Genomic DNA, 12,941 nt, shown 5'->3' with positions numbered 1-12,941 from the left:
GAACACACCCCCATACACAACACAGACCACCTCAACACACCTCCATACACAACACAGACCACCTCAACACACCTCTATAAACAGAGACTCCCTGAATAGACCTGAACACATCTCAATAAACAAAGACGACCTGAACACACCTCAATATAGAAACACAGACCACTTGAACACACCTTCAGACACAACACAGACCACCTTAAGACACCTCCTTATGCAACACAGACCACCTGAACACACCTTCATACACAACACAGACCACCTGAACACACCTTCATGTACCACAGACCACCTCAACACACCTCAATATACAACACAGACCACCTGAACACAACTCCATAAACAACACAGACCACCTAAACACACCTCCATACACAACAGACCACATTAGACCACCTGAACACACCCCCATACACAACACAGACCACCTGAACACACCTCCATACACAACAGACCCCATTAGACCACCTGAACACACCCCCATAAACAACGCAGACCACCTAAACACACCTCCATACACAACAGACCACATTAGACCACCTGAACACACCCCCATACACAACACTGACCACCTGAACACACCTCCATACACAACAGACCCCATTAGACCACCTGAACACACCCCCATACACAACACAGACCACTTAAACACACCTCAATATACAACACAGACCACCTGAACGCATACTCAAACACCACCTGAAAACACCACCTGTTCCAGAAAAACATAAATTAAATACAGTATAGCATAGATCTAGAATCTATATCTAGAATTCTATGGCGTAGAACACCTGTAAGCATAGTTCCAGAATTCGACAGTCTAGAATAACTCAAATTTAATGCAGTGTACATACAGAATTCTGCACACAATATAGGACACTTCTAGATTCATCATAGTTCTAAAACGTTACACTTAATTGAAAATGCTTTCTAGCATGGCATAGATCTAGAATCTATATCTAGAATTCGGCAGTGCAGAACACGTCTAAGCACAGTTGTAAAATTATACAGCCTAGAAAAACTCTAAACCTAACATAATTCTAGAATTACACACACAGTGTAGAACACCTTTAGATTCTGCATAGCTCTAGAACTCTACACAATCTAAAACTCTCAGCATAATCTAACATGCCTTGATACTCATCTGGATTACAAAACACCGGCAGGACAAACAGAAACGAGCGTTTGTTTGGTGTGCCACACCCATGTCTGAGTCTAGAATGTTCTCTTTCCATTCACTCTAGATTATTTTACTTGTTCTTTTTCTGGACAACTGTGAACATTATAATGTCCGTGTCTGTCCCGTCTGTGTACTTTGGCCTCGTCATTCAACTATTCAATTGAGGAAAATACCAGTTGGACTCATTTCTACAGTTTGGATTTGTACGAGATGTTTATGTACTTTTATCCTGCGGTGGCCTCTGAAAAAATATGCAGAAATATGAAAAAGCTCTTGAGAATCATGCTTTTTTGATTTAGTGACTATACAAATCAGTAGCATCTGTGTTCACAGGCAGCTAAAAAACAGAAAAGCAAAGAAAGTGCCGAGGATGTGTGTTACAACCCCATATGGAAAAAAAAATATATAGACGTATTTTTTTATACTTGAAATGTGTATCAAACACACTGAAGTTTTTGCTGAAATACACTCCAAACAATAAAATGTATTTCAGAATATATTACTATATTAACCATAATACATTAATACATTCTTTTAAAAATGTATTGTGAAATATTACACACAGAAATGTCCCACACAAAATAAATCTATGTAAATATGTTTATCAAATCCATGTGAAAATGTATGAAAACAGCCAAAGTCCTGTCTAATGCTCTGTTTACTGTCTGATACCTTTAGAAATGAGTTTGTATTCCAGTATCTTCATTTTAAATCTGATCAGATGATCCTTTATCAGGACAGAAGCGAGTGTTGTAGTATTGATACTCTGTGAAAATGCAGTTATGATCTGATATCTTGTTTATCTGAAGTACATTGTGTGTGAGAGTCTCACTGCAGACGTACCTGGTTAATGTAAAGTCAGTGCTGTTCATTCAGCTCATGTGTATTTAGTTTCATCTGTAAGCTCTGATTAAACTACATACCACTGAAAAAATATAATAAACACAAATAAATGCATATAAAATATATATTTAACAAATACATTTTTGGCCATTTTCATACATTGCACAAATATATTAGATAAATACATTTGGAACATACTTTTTCCATATGTGATGGAATGTGTAGCATAAAATTCACAGTAACCACTGACGTGCGTAAGATTAGTGCAGCCTTCTGTGTTTGGTTGGTTTTACGCTTTCATTAAAGCCACTTTGACAAACCAGTCGCTCCCAGCTCTTCTGCCATCCTTCCAACGTTTCCCTGCTCCAGCAGTGTCAGTCTGATCCAGCTCATGCGGGATTGATGATTAGCTGATGATTTGAATCAGATGTATCTGATTAGGGAAAACGCTAAAAACAGGGGCTTGTGGGAAATGAAACTGGATTAAATATCATGCTTATTGCTGCATACAGAATCAGACTCTGCGAGCAAAGTCACTGTAACTCATTCATCTTTAACCAATTAGAACAAGTTAGCCTACGCAAATCTATTAAATTACAGCTAATCACAAAACTCATGTTCCGTAAAAGCATTTAGCTGATGATGCTGCACATGTACGCAAACATTAGCACTAACGACTGAAAGTAAACCATCTGCCACTGATATGCATCCTACATTATACATTAATTATTTAATGAAATAGTCACACATATAGTATCTCAAACTTGATCTACCACATTTTTTTCACATGAATACGTGTAAATTCAGACAGACCTGAATGACCACAAACACATGAACAGATATGTAGACGCTTTAGATGCGTCTCCAGAAACACTACAAGGAGAAGATTATCTAGATCGGTGGATCCGTATAACCAGAGTCCAGAACATTCCAGTGTGAGATATTTTATAAGTGGCACCAAAACTGCCAAAGCTCTTAAATAATAAACTCAGACACACAAATAAAGCTGAAGTAGCTTCTTAATCACCAGCTTCTCATCTGAACTTTCCGTTCCACCTTAAATGGAGCTGCAGTTACACTGAGGCGCCTTAAACAGAGAACGAATTAGGAAAGTTGGTGAATACAAAGCCAAAATCAGCTTAAATCAATAAATGCATTAATTGACCTCAATAGAAGCTCCTTAATCAACAAACCCCTCAAACTTCCTCTTGGAGGTGTTTAATGAGCAGCTAACGTTGAACGCGTCTCACTGGCTGATCTAAGGCCGCGTCCCAAACCACACACTTCTGTACTTCACCTACACCTACAAAATGTTCCTCTTCATGTTGCATGCAAGTACATATTTCCGCCAGAGAGGTCTCTAAATCTCTAACTCTTACATAGTGCTACTTTAATATCTGTAAAACATTCATCATGAACATGCTGGCCGTCCACACACACCCACAATAAATGTTAATAACTGTCTATAATTACTGTAAGACTTACCGCAAAAAAACACAACCTAAACACCGTAAGAATTTACAGAGATTTCTGTTGAATTTCAGGAATGCAGTTCAATTTAAGGAATAAGGTGATGCTTTAAAACATTACACGTGTAGTTAAAGAGCTTGCGCTATACATACTCATACACTATGTGGACAAAAGTATTGGGACACCTACACGTCACACCCACAGGAGCTTTTATGATTCCCATTCTAAATCCATGGCATTAATATGGAGTTGGTCCCCCTTTGCAGCTCTAACAGCTTCCACTCTTCTGGGAAGCTTCTACAAGATGTTGCAGAGAGTCTGTGGGAATTTCTGCCCATTCGTCCAGAAGAGCATCTGTGAGGTCAGACACTGATGTTGGACGAGAGGGTCTGGCTCACAATCTCCATTCTAGTTCATCCCAAAGGTGTGTGTGATGGGGTTGAGGTCAGGACTCTGTGAGGGTCAGTCAGGTTCTTCCACACCAAACTCACCCAGTCAGGCCTTTATGGAGCTGCTTTTGGGGCTCAGTCATGCTGGAACAGGAAAGGTTCTTCCCCAAACTGTTCCCACAAAGCTGGAAGTGTACAATTGTCCAAAATGTCTTGGTGCTGAAGCATTAAGGTTTCCCTTCACTGGAACTAAGGGTTCTAGACCAACCCCTGAAAAACAGCCCCATATCATCATCCCTCCTCCACCAAACTTTACAGCTGGCACAGTGCAGTCAGGCAGGTCACGTTCTCCAAACCCAGACTCGTCCATCAGACTGACAGATAGAGAAGCGTGATTGGTCACTCCACAGAATACGTTTCACTGCTCCAGAGTCCAGTGGCGGCGCTTTACTCCACTCCATCCAACGTTGGCATTGAGCTTAGTGATCTTAGTCTTGTGTGCAGCTGCTCAGCCATGGAAACCCATTCAGTGAAGCTCCTAATGTGCAGTTCTTTTGCTGATGTTGCTTCCAGAGACAGTTTGGAGCTCTTTAGTATGATTCAACAGAGGATAGACACTGTGAGCTTCAGCACTCGGTGGTCCCACTCTGTGGGTTTGCGTGGTCTACATCTTTGTGGCTGAGCTGTTTTGCTCCTAGATGCTTCCATTTCACTATAATAGCACTTACAGTGGTCTGGGGCAGAACTAGCAGGACAGAAATCTCACAAACAGAGGTGGCATCCTACGACAGAGCCATGTTTAAAGTCACTGAGCTCATCAGTACGACCCTCTACTGCCAGTGTTTGTCTATGGAGACTGCAAGGCTATGAGCTTGACTTTATACACCTGTTAGTAATGGGTGTGGCTGAAACATCTGAACTCATTAATTAGGAGGGGTGTCCCAATACTTTTGGCTATATAATGTAGATGCTGTAAACACAAACGTATTTATGGACCACAGATGATGTGTCTATATTTGTATATTCTGCTGACATTTGCCATTTTTAGAAATCTACAGTGTGATAGGACAAAACTATACAGTGTAATATGTAGGATGGTCAGTTTTCACTTTGAGATGGCTGACAAAAATGTTTAGGGTGGTTCTTGGATGGTTCTAAAGGATGTTAGTCTGAAGCTCTGCGTCTACACTGTTCAATTAACTCCAATAGGGCCAATTTCCAGACGTAGATTAAACCTAAACCTAGTCTGGATCACTGGCAATGCAGATTTGTCCAAGACTCGGTTTAATCCACAAACACAGCCACAGCCCATACGGCCAGTTTCCCAGATAGGGATTAAGTCCAGGCTTGGACATGCCTACCCTTAATCCTTGCCTGGGAAACCAGCCCACAGTCCAGCTGGGCTTGAAATAAACACTGTATACATCTATATGGGCATACATACACATTTACTGACCACTTTATCCCTGTGTCCACTCACTGTCCACTCTCTTAGACACTCCTACCTTGTCAATCCACCTTGTAGATGTAAAGTCAGAGACGATAGCTCATCTGCTGCTGCACAGTTTGTGTCGGTCATCCTCTAGTCCTTCATCAGTGGTCACAGGACGCTGTTGGCTGGATGTTTTTGGTTGGTGGACTATTCTCAGTCCAGCAGTGACACTGAGGTGTTTAAAAACTCCAGCAGCACTGCTGTGTCTGATCCACTCAGACCAGCACAACACACACTAACACACCACCAGCACGTCAGTGTTACTGCAGTGCTGAGAATGACCCACCACCCAAATAGTACCTGCACTGTGAGGGTCCATGGGGGTCCTGACCACTGAAGAACAGGGTGCAGAGAAACAGATGGACTACAGTCTGTAACTGTAGAACTACAGAGTGAAACTATGTGGTCAGTGGAGCTGATAAGATGGACATACAAAGTGGAGATACAAGGTGGTGTTTTGAATAACATGCTCAGGTCACAGCGTTTCTACAGCTCAGCTGTGATTGGCTAACGAGAATGCATTTCAGTTACATGAGCCAAGTCGTCCCCACGGAGGTACTGTTTGGACTTGTGACCCGCTAGCTATGCTAACACCACTGCACAGGTTTTAATTTTGGATTGTCCCTCAACACTTGACTTATCATCTAATCCTGCATAACCAGCTCCTCTCTCCTAGTTAGCAGCACCATTAACATTTAGCAACTGTTGTTCGACGGATCGTTTGACATTTAATGAATGTTAAATTGAAAACTGTGCATTGCTTTCATTTATTTGGAGAACCCAAAGGCCAACTTAGCCTTTTTATCTTATTGTTTACAATAACGCAGGACTAGGTGGCACAAAAAAACGATGTAAACATAAAAAACTACACTCTTAAAAAAGATGGTTCTTCAAGGGTTGTGACGACTTTTTTTTTGTATATGGTGAAATGGTTCTTCAGACTGAGAATATGTTCTGTATGGTTCTATATAGCACCAGAAAGGGTTCTTCTATTGTTACAAGCTTGACATTGTAAAATAGCAGTGCTTGTGGTGCTATCTAGGACCCTTTAAAAAGGTTCTATGCAGAACCATATACAACACATTCTCTGTCAAGTTGTCGAATGTGTCTTGGACACCTGGATGAGGCCAAAGCACATAAAAATGCAAGTGTAAACGCAGCCAAGACACAAATCTGAGCACTCAAACCACTTCAGGAGGTGGACTGAGACGCATTTGAGCCACAATGTTACAGCAGCGTAAACACATCCGTCTCTCCAAGATACATCCAACAACCAAAACCCTCTCAGTACAACTAGAACTCCTCCCAGTACAAACAAAACCCTCCCAGTATGACTAGAACTCCTCCCAGTACAAACAAAATCCTCCCAGTACAACTAGAACTCCTCCCAGTACAAACAAAATCCTCCCAGTACAACTAGAACTCCTCCCAGTACAACCAAACTCCCTCCCAATACAACCAAAATCCGTACCAGTATAAATGAAACTCCTCTCAGTACAACCAAAATTCTTCGCAGTACAACCGAAACTCCTCCTCCTGCAACGTAGACAACGATCTTGCCGAGCTAGTAGCTAAAGAAAAGGCAAAGAGAGAGATTCAAGACAAACATTGACGAATGATAAATGGACTTGTTTTCGTTTATAATCACTCCGGCTGGTTTCCTGATACGTTTAATCAGAAACGAGAAACAACAAAAGTCGCGAAGCTGAAGTCAGTTTCTTGTTCTAATTGTCCCGTTCCACCTTAAATGGTGCAGCAGTTACATTCTGATGCCTCAGGCACCATTTAAGGTGGAACTGTAAAATTTGAAGAAGCTGGCGAAAGAGAAGTGACTTCAGCCTCGTAAGAAGTCCAACGTTGAGAGACATTTTACAAGAAATTGTTCTACTTTTGTGGAAAAGTTTCCTGCTGGAGATGCGAGAAAAGCAGTTCTAGCTGAGCTAAAGCTCAAAGCAGAGCGGCGTAAGTCTGTATTTTTCATTTATATTATATTTTTTAGCCTATATTATATACTACTACTATATTTACAGCCGGTAAAATTAAAGACGGTAAAATGGACATAAACTGTTGTGGCTCCCAAGGTGGTTTGATGTTTGCTGAAAGGACAAAATGGGTCTTCTCAACTTGGACAACAAACACAACGAGGAACGTCGATCAAATCGGGCCTAAACTCTCACTCGAAGCCCAGATGACCGAACTGAAGCTCTTATTTTGGTCACATTCTAAGCAGAACCAGGTCACTGAAGGGCTGAAGGTAAAGGAGGAAGAGGACCAGATACAAGATGGATGGATACAGATCAGAGGAATCGTGAACCAGCTGTTCAGAAGCCTGAAGACCCAAACAGAAGACAGTAGACCATCAGCACGGTCAGCAGGAGTCAGTATCGACTGATAACGAGTACCTGATGTTCTGTCTCGTAGTGTTAAGGCTGAACACCTGAGCACTGCAGGAGCTTTAATATGGCCATTAGCATCACTGGCTCGAGCTCCATCCTCCTGACAGTGATGCTCCCAGCATGTCCCGCGCTCGAGCCCACGGTACGAGCTGCACTACACACAGGCACGCGCGCACGCTAACAGAAAAGTGGGCTAGCTTATGTAAGCCAACTTAGGCGAGATTCTACAGAGAGCTGCGAGCTTCCGGTGCGTCTCTCTCTCTCTCTCGCTCTTTCTCTACCTCTACCGCTCTCTCTCTCGCGCGCGCGCGCATCGATTTCCGACCAATGATCGATATTCCTGAGCCGATCAGGCGCGGATGCGCGAGACGTAGAGCTACGAAGGCGAGGAGGAGCTGCGCAGCAACAACGCGCGCGCGTTAGCGCAGTTACCTCACCAACCCACACACACATACACACATACACAGGCGCGCGCTCGCTCACACACACTCATATACACACATACACACACACACACACACACATACACATATACACGCACGCGCGCGCGCTCAGCAGTGGCGCAGGTTAAAACAGAAACACAAACCAGGGATAAACGCGCGACAGCGTTCCAGCGGGTATCCCACACACATGCACGCGCGCGCGCGCGCACACGCACACACGCACGCACCCCCTCCCCCTTCATCTCTCTCTCTCCTCCGGTTTCCATAGCGCTGGAAAGGAACTGTGTGACACGCGGCGCACGCGGACAAACACACACACACACACACACACACACACACAAACACACCCGCACACACACATACATATATGCGCGCGCGCACATACACACACACACTCATACACACACATAGGCGAGAACCGTCCAAACAGCCAAGGTCACGATGCATGCGCTCGAGCTCGAGCTCCAACATCAGGGCACAGCAAAAACGACCGTCATCATCGTCAGCGCCACAGTAACCATCACCATAGCAACCACCATCACATCAGCACCATCCGCATCACCACCACCAGCACCATCACCATCATTCTCCTCATCCTCGCGCTCACCATCATCTTCATCATGGTGGGCTCCGTGTCCCGCGCGCGCCGTGTCTCCGCTCCGCTCGCGCCGCTCCGCCCACAGCAGCGCACGCGCACCACGCACGTCCGGTCAGGCGCGCGGAGAGCAGAGAGACTGCGCGAGCTCAGTCCCTCAGCATCCCTGCCGCTCTCACTATCTCTCTCTCTCTCTCTCGCTCTCTTTCTCTCTCGCTCTGTGTTAGCGAGGTGTGGGCGGGGCTTAGTGAGGACTTAACCATCACTCACGAGAGAGAGAGAACGAGACATAGAGCAAAACAGAAAAGTAAAGCGCGAGAAAGAGAAATAGTAAGAAAGAGAGAAAAAGGGAGAGAGAGAAACAAATAGAGAGAGAAAAAAATAAAGCAAGAGAGAAAAGTATAGAGAGAAACACAGAAATAGGGATAGAGAAATGAGAGAGAAATGAGAGAGAGAGAGAGAGAGAGAGAGAGAGATAGAGAGAGAGACAGAAAAAGGGAGAGAGAGAGAGAAAAAGATGGAGAACAAGAAGGAGAAACAGATAGAGCAAACCAGACATATACAGAGAGATGGGGGTGTACATTAATGTATAAATATGTTTATAAATGTACTTTACACTGCCCAAAAGTAGCCATATGTTCTTTCTACTGAGTGAATTCAGTTGCTTTAAGGTTCCCATTGCTGACACAGCTTGTAAAATCTCCATAGAAAAGCACTGACCAATAGAATGGGACGCTCTGGAGAGTCCGAGGTCACCATGCAGAGTGTGGGCTAGAGGGGTCTCTTACTCTGATTTCTTTCATTTCTTTGGGCTGTCTCCAGTGTTCTCTGGAGAGATGGAGCTCCATCCAATACCTTTGGGATGATAATTGATCCAGAACTGATCATCCAACATCAGTACCTGACCTCACTAATGTTCAATCAAATCCTCACAGAAATGTTCCAACATCTAGTGCAACGGCTTTCCAGAATAGTCGAGGTTGTTACAGCAGCAAAGGGGGACAAAGACATATAATAAACAGGTTTTCTATCATAGAGAACCATTTACTTGAATAAAAAGTACACATTCAAAAGGTTCTTTAAAGGGAACCTATTATACTTTTCCGGTTTTTCTCTCTTCTTTAGTGTGTTGTAGCTTTTTGTGAGTGTAAACGTTCTGCAAAGTCGCTCAAACTTCCCTCCAGAGGGAGAAACTCTCTCCCACAGAACCCACTTTTCTCAGCTGCCTGAAACACCTCGTTGGAATTCCAGCCCTTTTCCTTTGTTACAAGATGACATCATCTCGTAACACAGTCCTTACTGCCTGCCTACCGGCGAGCTCAGCCCTCAACACGCCCTCAGCGCACAGCGGCCACTGGAGGACGAAGAGTGTGTTCAGTGCTGTATCTGTAAGACGCTGACCAGACTTTCAGGATCCACTCTGGATCAAACTGATCTGGCAGAACCGATACCCCTGGAGAACCAGCCACAGCGGAGTTTACAGCTGCTCAGGAGATAAGGGTCTGTCTGCAGACCGCAGGACAGGGGCGGAACATGGAGGGGAGGAACCGCTCTGGAGGGTGACCAATCAGAACAGAGTGGGTGAGCTGACCAATCAGAGACACAGGAGCTCTAACAGAGCGTTTCAGACAGAGGGTGAACAGAGACGAACAGTATGAGGAAAATAATGTGTTTTTGGAACAATTAAGCTGTAAATCTGCTCTAGTAGAGCAAAAGGTTTACAGGTTGCAAAACTTCTCAATTGAAATCAACATTAAATAAGGTGGCGTGTTGAAAACTGAGAGGAAGGAGTCGTGAAATCATGGTGTACTAACCACACTATAAACTGCTTACATTAAAAAAATATCAATATTAAGGCACAATATTAAATATTAAGCAATGCAGATGAAGCTGGCAGAGATTCAACTGAAAAAAATGTATTTCTTCAAACAGCCACCCAGCAGCTTGTGCTGTTGTTTCTCCTTGTGTTCCGGATCCCAAATATGGAGTATAAAATTTTAAATTACCTTACAGGCAACAGAAATCTGACATGAAACTGTGGGGAAAACTGTTTAGCCTCAGTGAGGACGAACTGCTGAACCAGCGCCGTGGCCACAAGCTCTGAGCTAACAACACAGGAAACATCCATACTGTATGTTTCCCTACAGACTTCGGTGTTGCAGCACTAAAATCTGTCCTGTAAGCTGCATAAATCCCTGAGCAGGCTTTAAAAAGAGCTCTATAATGTTTATATGATCCACACAGTCACTCTGACAGACTGTAATACACTACAGGAAGTGTAGGGGGCGATATGGCTTCTACTGTTTCATTTAAAAAGCCTCTATAATGTTCATATGATCCACACAGTCACTCTGACAGACTGTAATACACTACAGGAAGTGTAGGGGGCGATATGGCTTCTACTGTTTCATTTAAGAAGCCTCTATAATGATCTATACTTTATTCTGTAAAGTAACTGAGGTTTTATATGTGTCTGATTTATAAATAACACTCATTAATGGGGGTTTAATGGGATTTTTTTAGCATTTTGTAATTGAATAATACTCGAGAACGTTCCAGATAAAGAGCTGACAGGCCAAATGAAGCAGTGTTAGAAGAGGGAGAACATTCTAGAGACTCTAAACAGTCAGACAGGAGAGTATAGACAGGCCAGTCAGCGTACAGAGTGAGCTCAGTGGACAAAAACACTTCTGACTGAGCTTTCACTACATATATATTTCATCACTTTATAAACAAGGACAGTGATGTAATAATCTGTGCCCTCTCTCTCTCTCTCTCTCTCTCTCTCTCTCTCTCTCTCTGTATTCATCTACAGTGATGTAGCTCTTTGCTCTCTATGTGCTGTCGCAGAAGCATTGGGAGTGTTTTTGCTATGCTTTATTTTTGGTATAACATTAGCATAATATTACTTTGTAGGCAAAAACCACCTTTTATATTTATTTAATTTCCAGTTAAAATGGCCGTTAAGCACAAGTTACTCTTTATTTGGTGTCAGACAAATAAAAAACAGATAAAACATGTAACAGAAAATCACACAGAAGCCTCAAAAAGTAAATATAATATTATTGTTATCAATATTCAATGTGTGACTCTTTACCTTTATTCCAGCTTCCATTCTTTTCAGGAGACTCACCTTTCAGTTCCTCAAAGAATCTGCAGACACACCTCCAAAGTTCAGTCTTAGAAGCTGGTTGATCATTTTCTGAAGTGATCAAACACATTCAGTGGTGTTGAGGTCAGCAGCCAGCTCAACGTAAGTTTGATCGTTGCCTAATTTGAACATAAACTGCCAACTACATTCAAGTTTCACAAGCTACCTGAATTTAACTGGTTGCACCAAGTAACATGGTTTGAACGCAGCTTTAGGTTATAGCTTAACGGTGATATATTCGACATTTTCAAACATTAATATAGCAGCACACAACTATTTTCTATGTAAAGATATAGTGGAGTAGCGGCATCCTGACCAGAGAATGAAGCCACGCCCCCTCTGTGTGCGATGTAACCCGACTCTCTCTCAAAAGACGAAAGCTTAAAGTGTTGTTTATCTATGGGGACAGTTTTGGTGCCTACCAGGTCTTCCAGGTGGTTGTTAGGAGCCACATTTTCTCTGTAGCTTTTAATCATTTATTAAACTCCAGTTTTAGAAACTTTTTTCACTGGTTTTCCTGTGATTTTCTCCTTCATTCTGCGAGCGGATTATCTGATATCTGATCTCCTCACAGGCGTCTTCTGAAACATGAATAACTGAACTGTAATAATGACAAATAACACAGAACACTGCTCTACTTTAGAGACTCTCCGTCTGAAGAGTGGAATAAATTATGCACAGGGATTATAAATTATGGACAGTAATACATGTAAACAGTGTTCTGTAGCCTCAGGCACCTAATGGTACACATTACATCCCATAATACACATGGCTTATGCCTGTGTGTGTAACATGGAGGGAAGTAAGGAGAGACTAATCGACAGAGATAAGATAAGAATCAGTCCTGCTTCAGCCTGGAAGACGAGTACAACACACACACACACACACACACACACACACACACACACACACACACACTCACACATATACACTCAAACACACACACATATACACACACTCTCACACACACACACACACACATATA

The 12,941-nt window shown here is 42.9% G+C and overlaps 1 protein-coding gene across 1 annotated transcript in view; it reads right to left on the bottom strand.

Moving 5' to 3' along the window:
• Positions 1-8,864, bottom strand: part of arhgef9a (Cdc42 guanine nucleotide exchange factor (GEF) 9a) — a 62,560-nt gene extending 53,696 nt beyond the window's left edge. Inside the window, exon 1 of the mRNA XM_036580329.1 lies at positions 8,818-8,864. Coding sequence (XP_036436222.1) covers positions 8,818-8,832 — 15 coding nt within the window. The 5' untranslated portion in view covers positions 8,833-8,864. The remainder of the gene's footprint in view (positions 1-8,817) is intronic.
• Positions 8,865-12,941: the final 4,077 nt, after the last annotated feature.

The sequence above is a fragment of the Colossoma macropomum genome, unplaced genomic scaffold (assembly GCF_904425465.1).
Source record: "Colossoma macropomum unplaced genomic scaffold, Colossoma_macropomum, whole genome shotgun sequence".
NCBI classification, from domain to species: Eukaryota; Metazoa; Chordata; class Actinopteri; order Characiformes; family Serrasalmidae; genus Colossoma; species Colossoma macropomum.
This window is presented reverse-complemented; position numbering and strand designations above follow the sequence as displayed.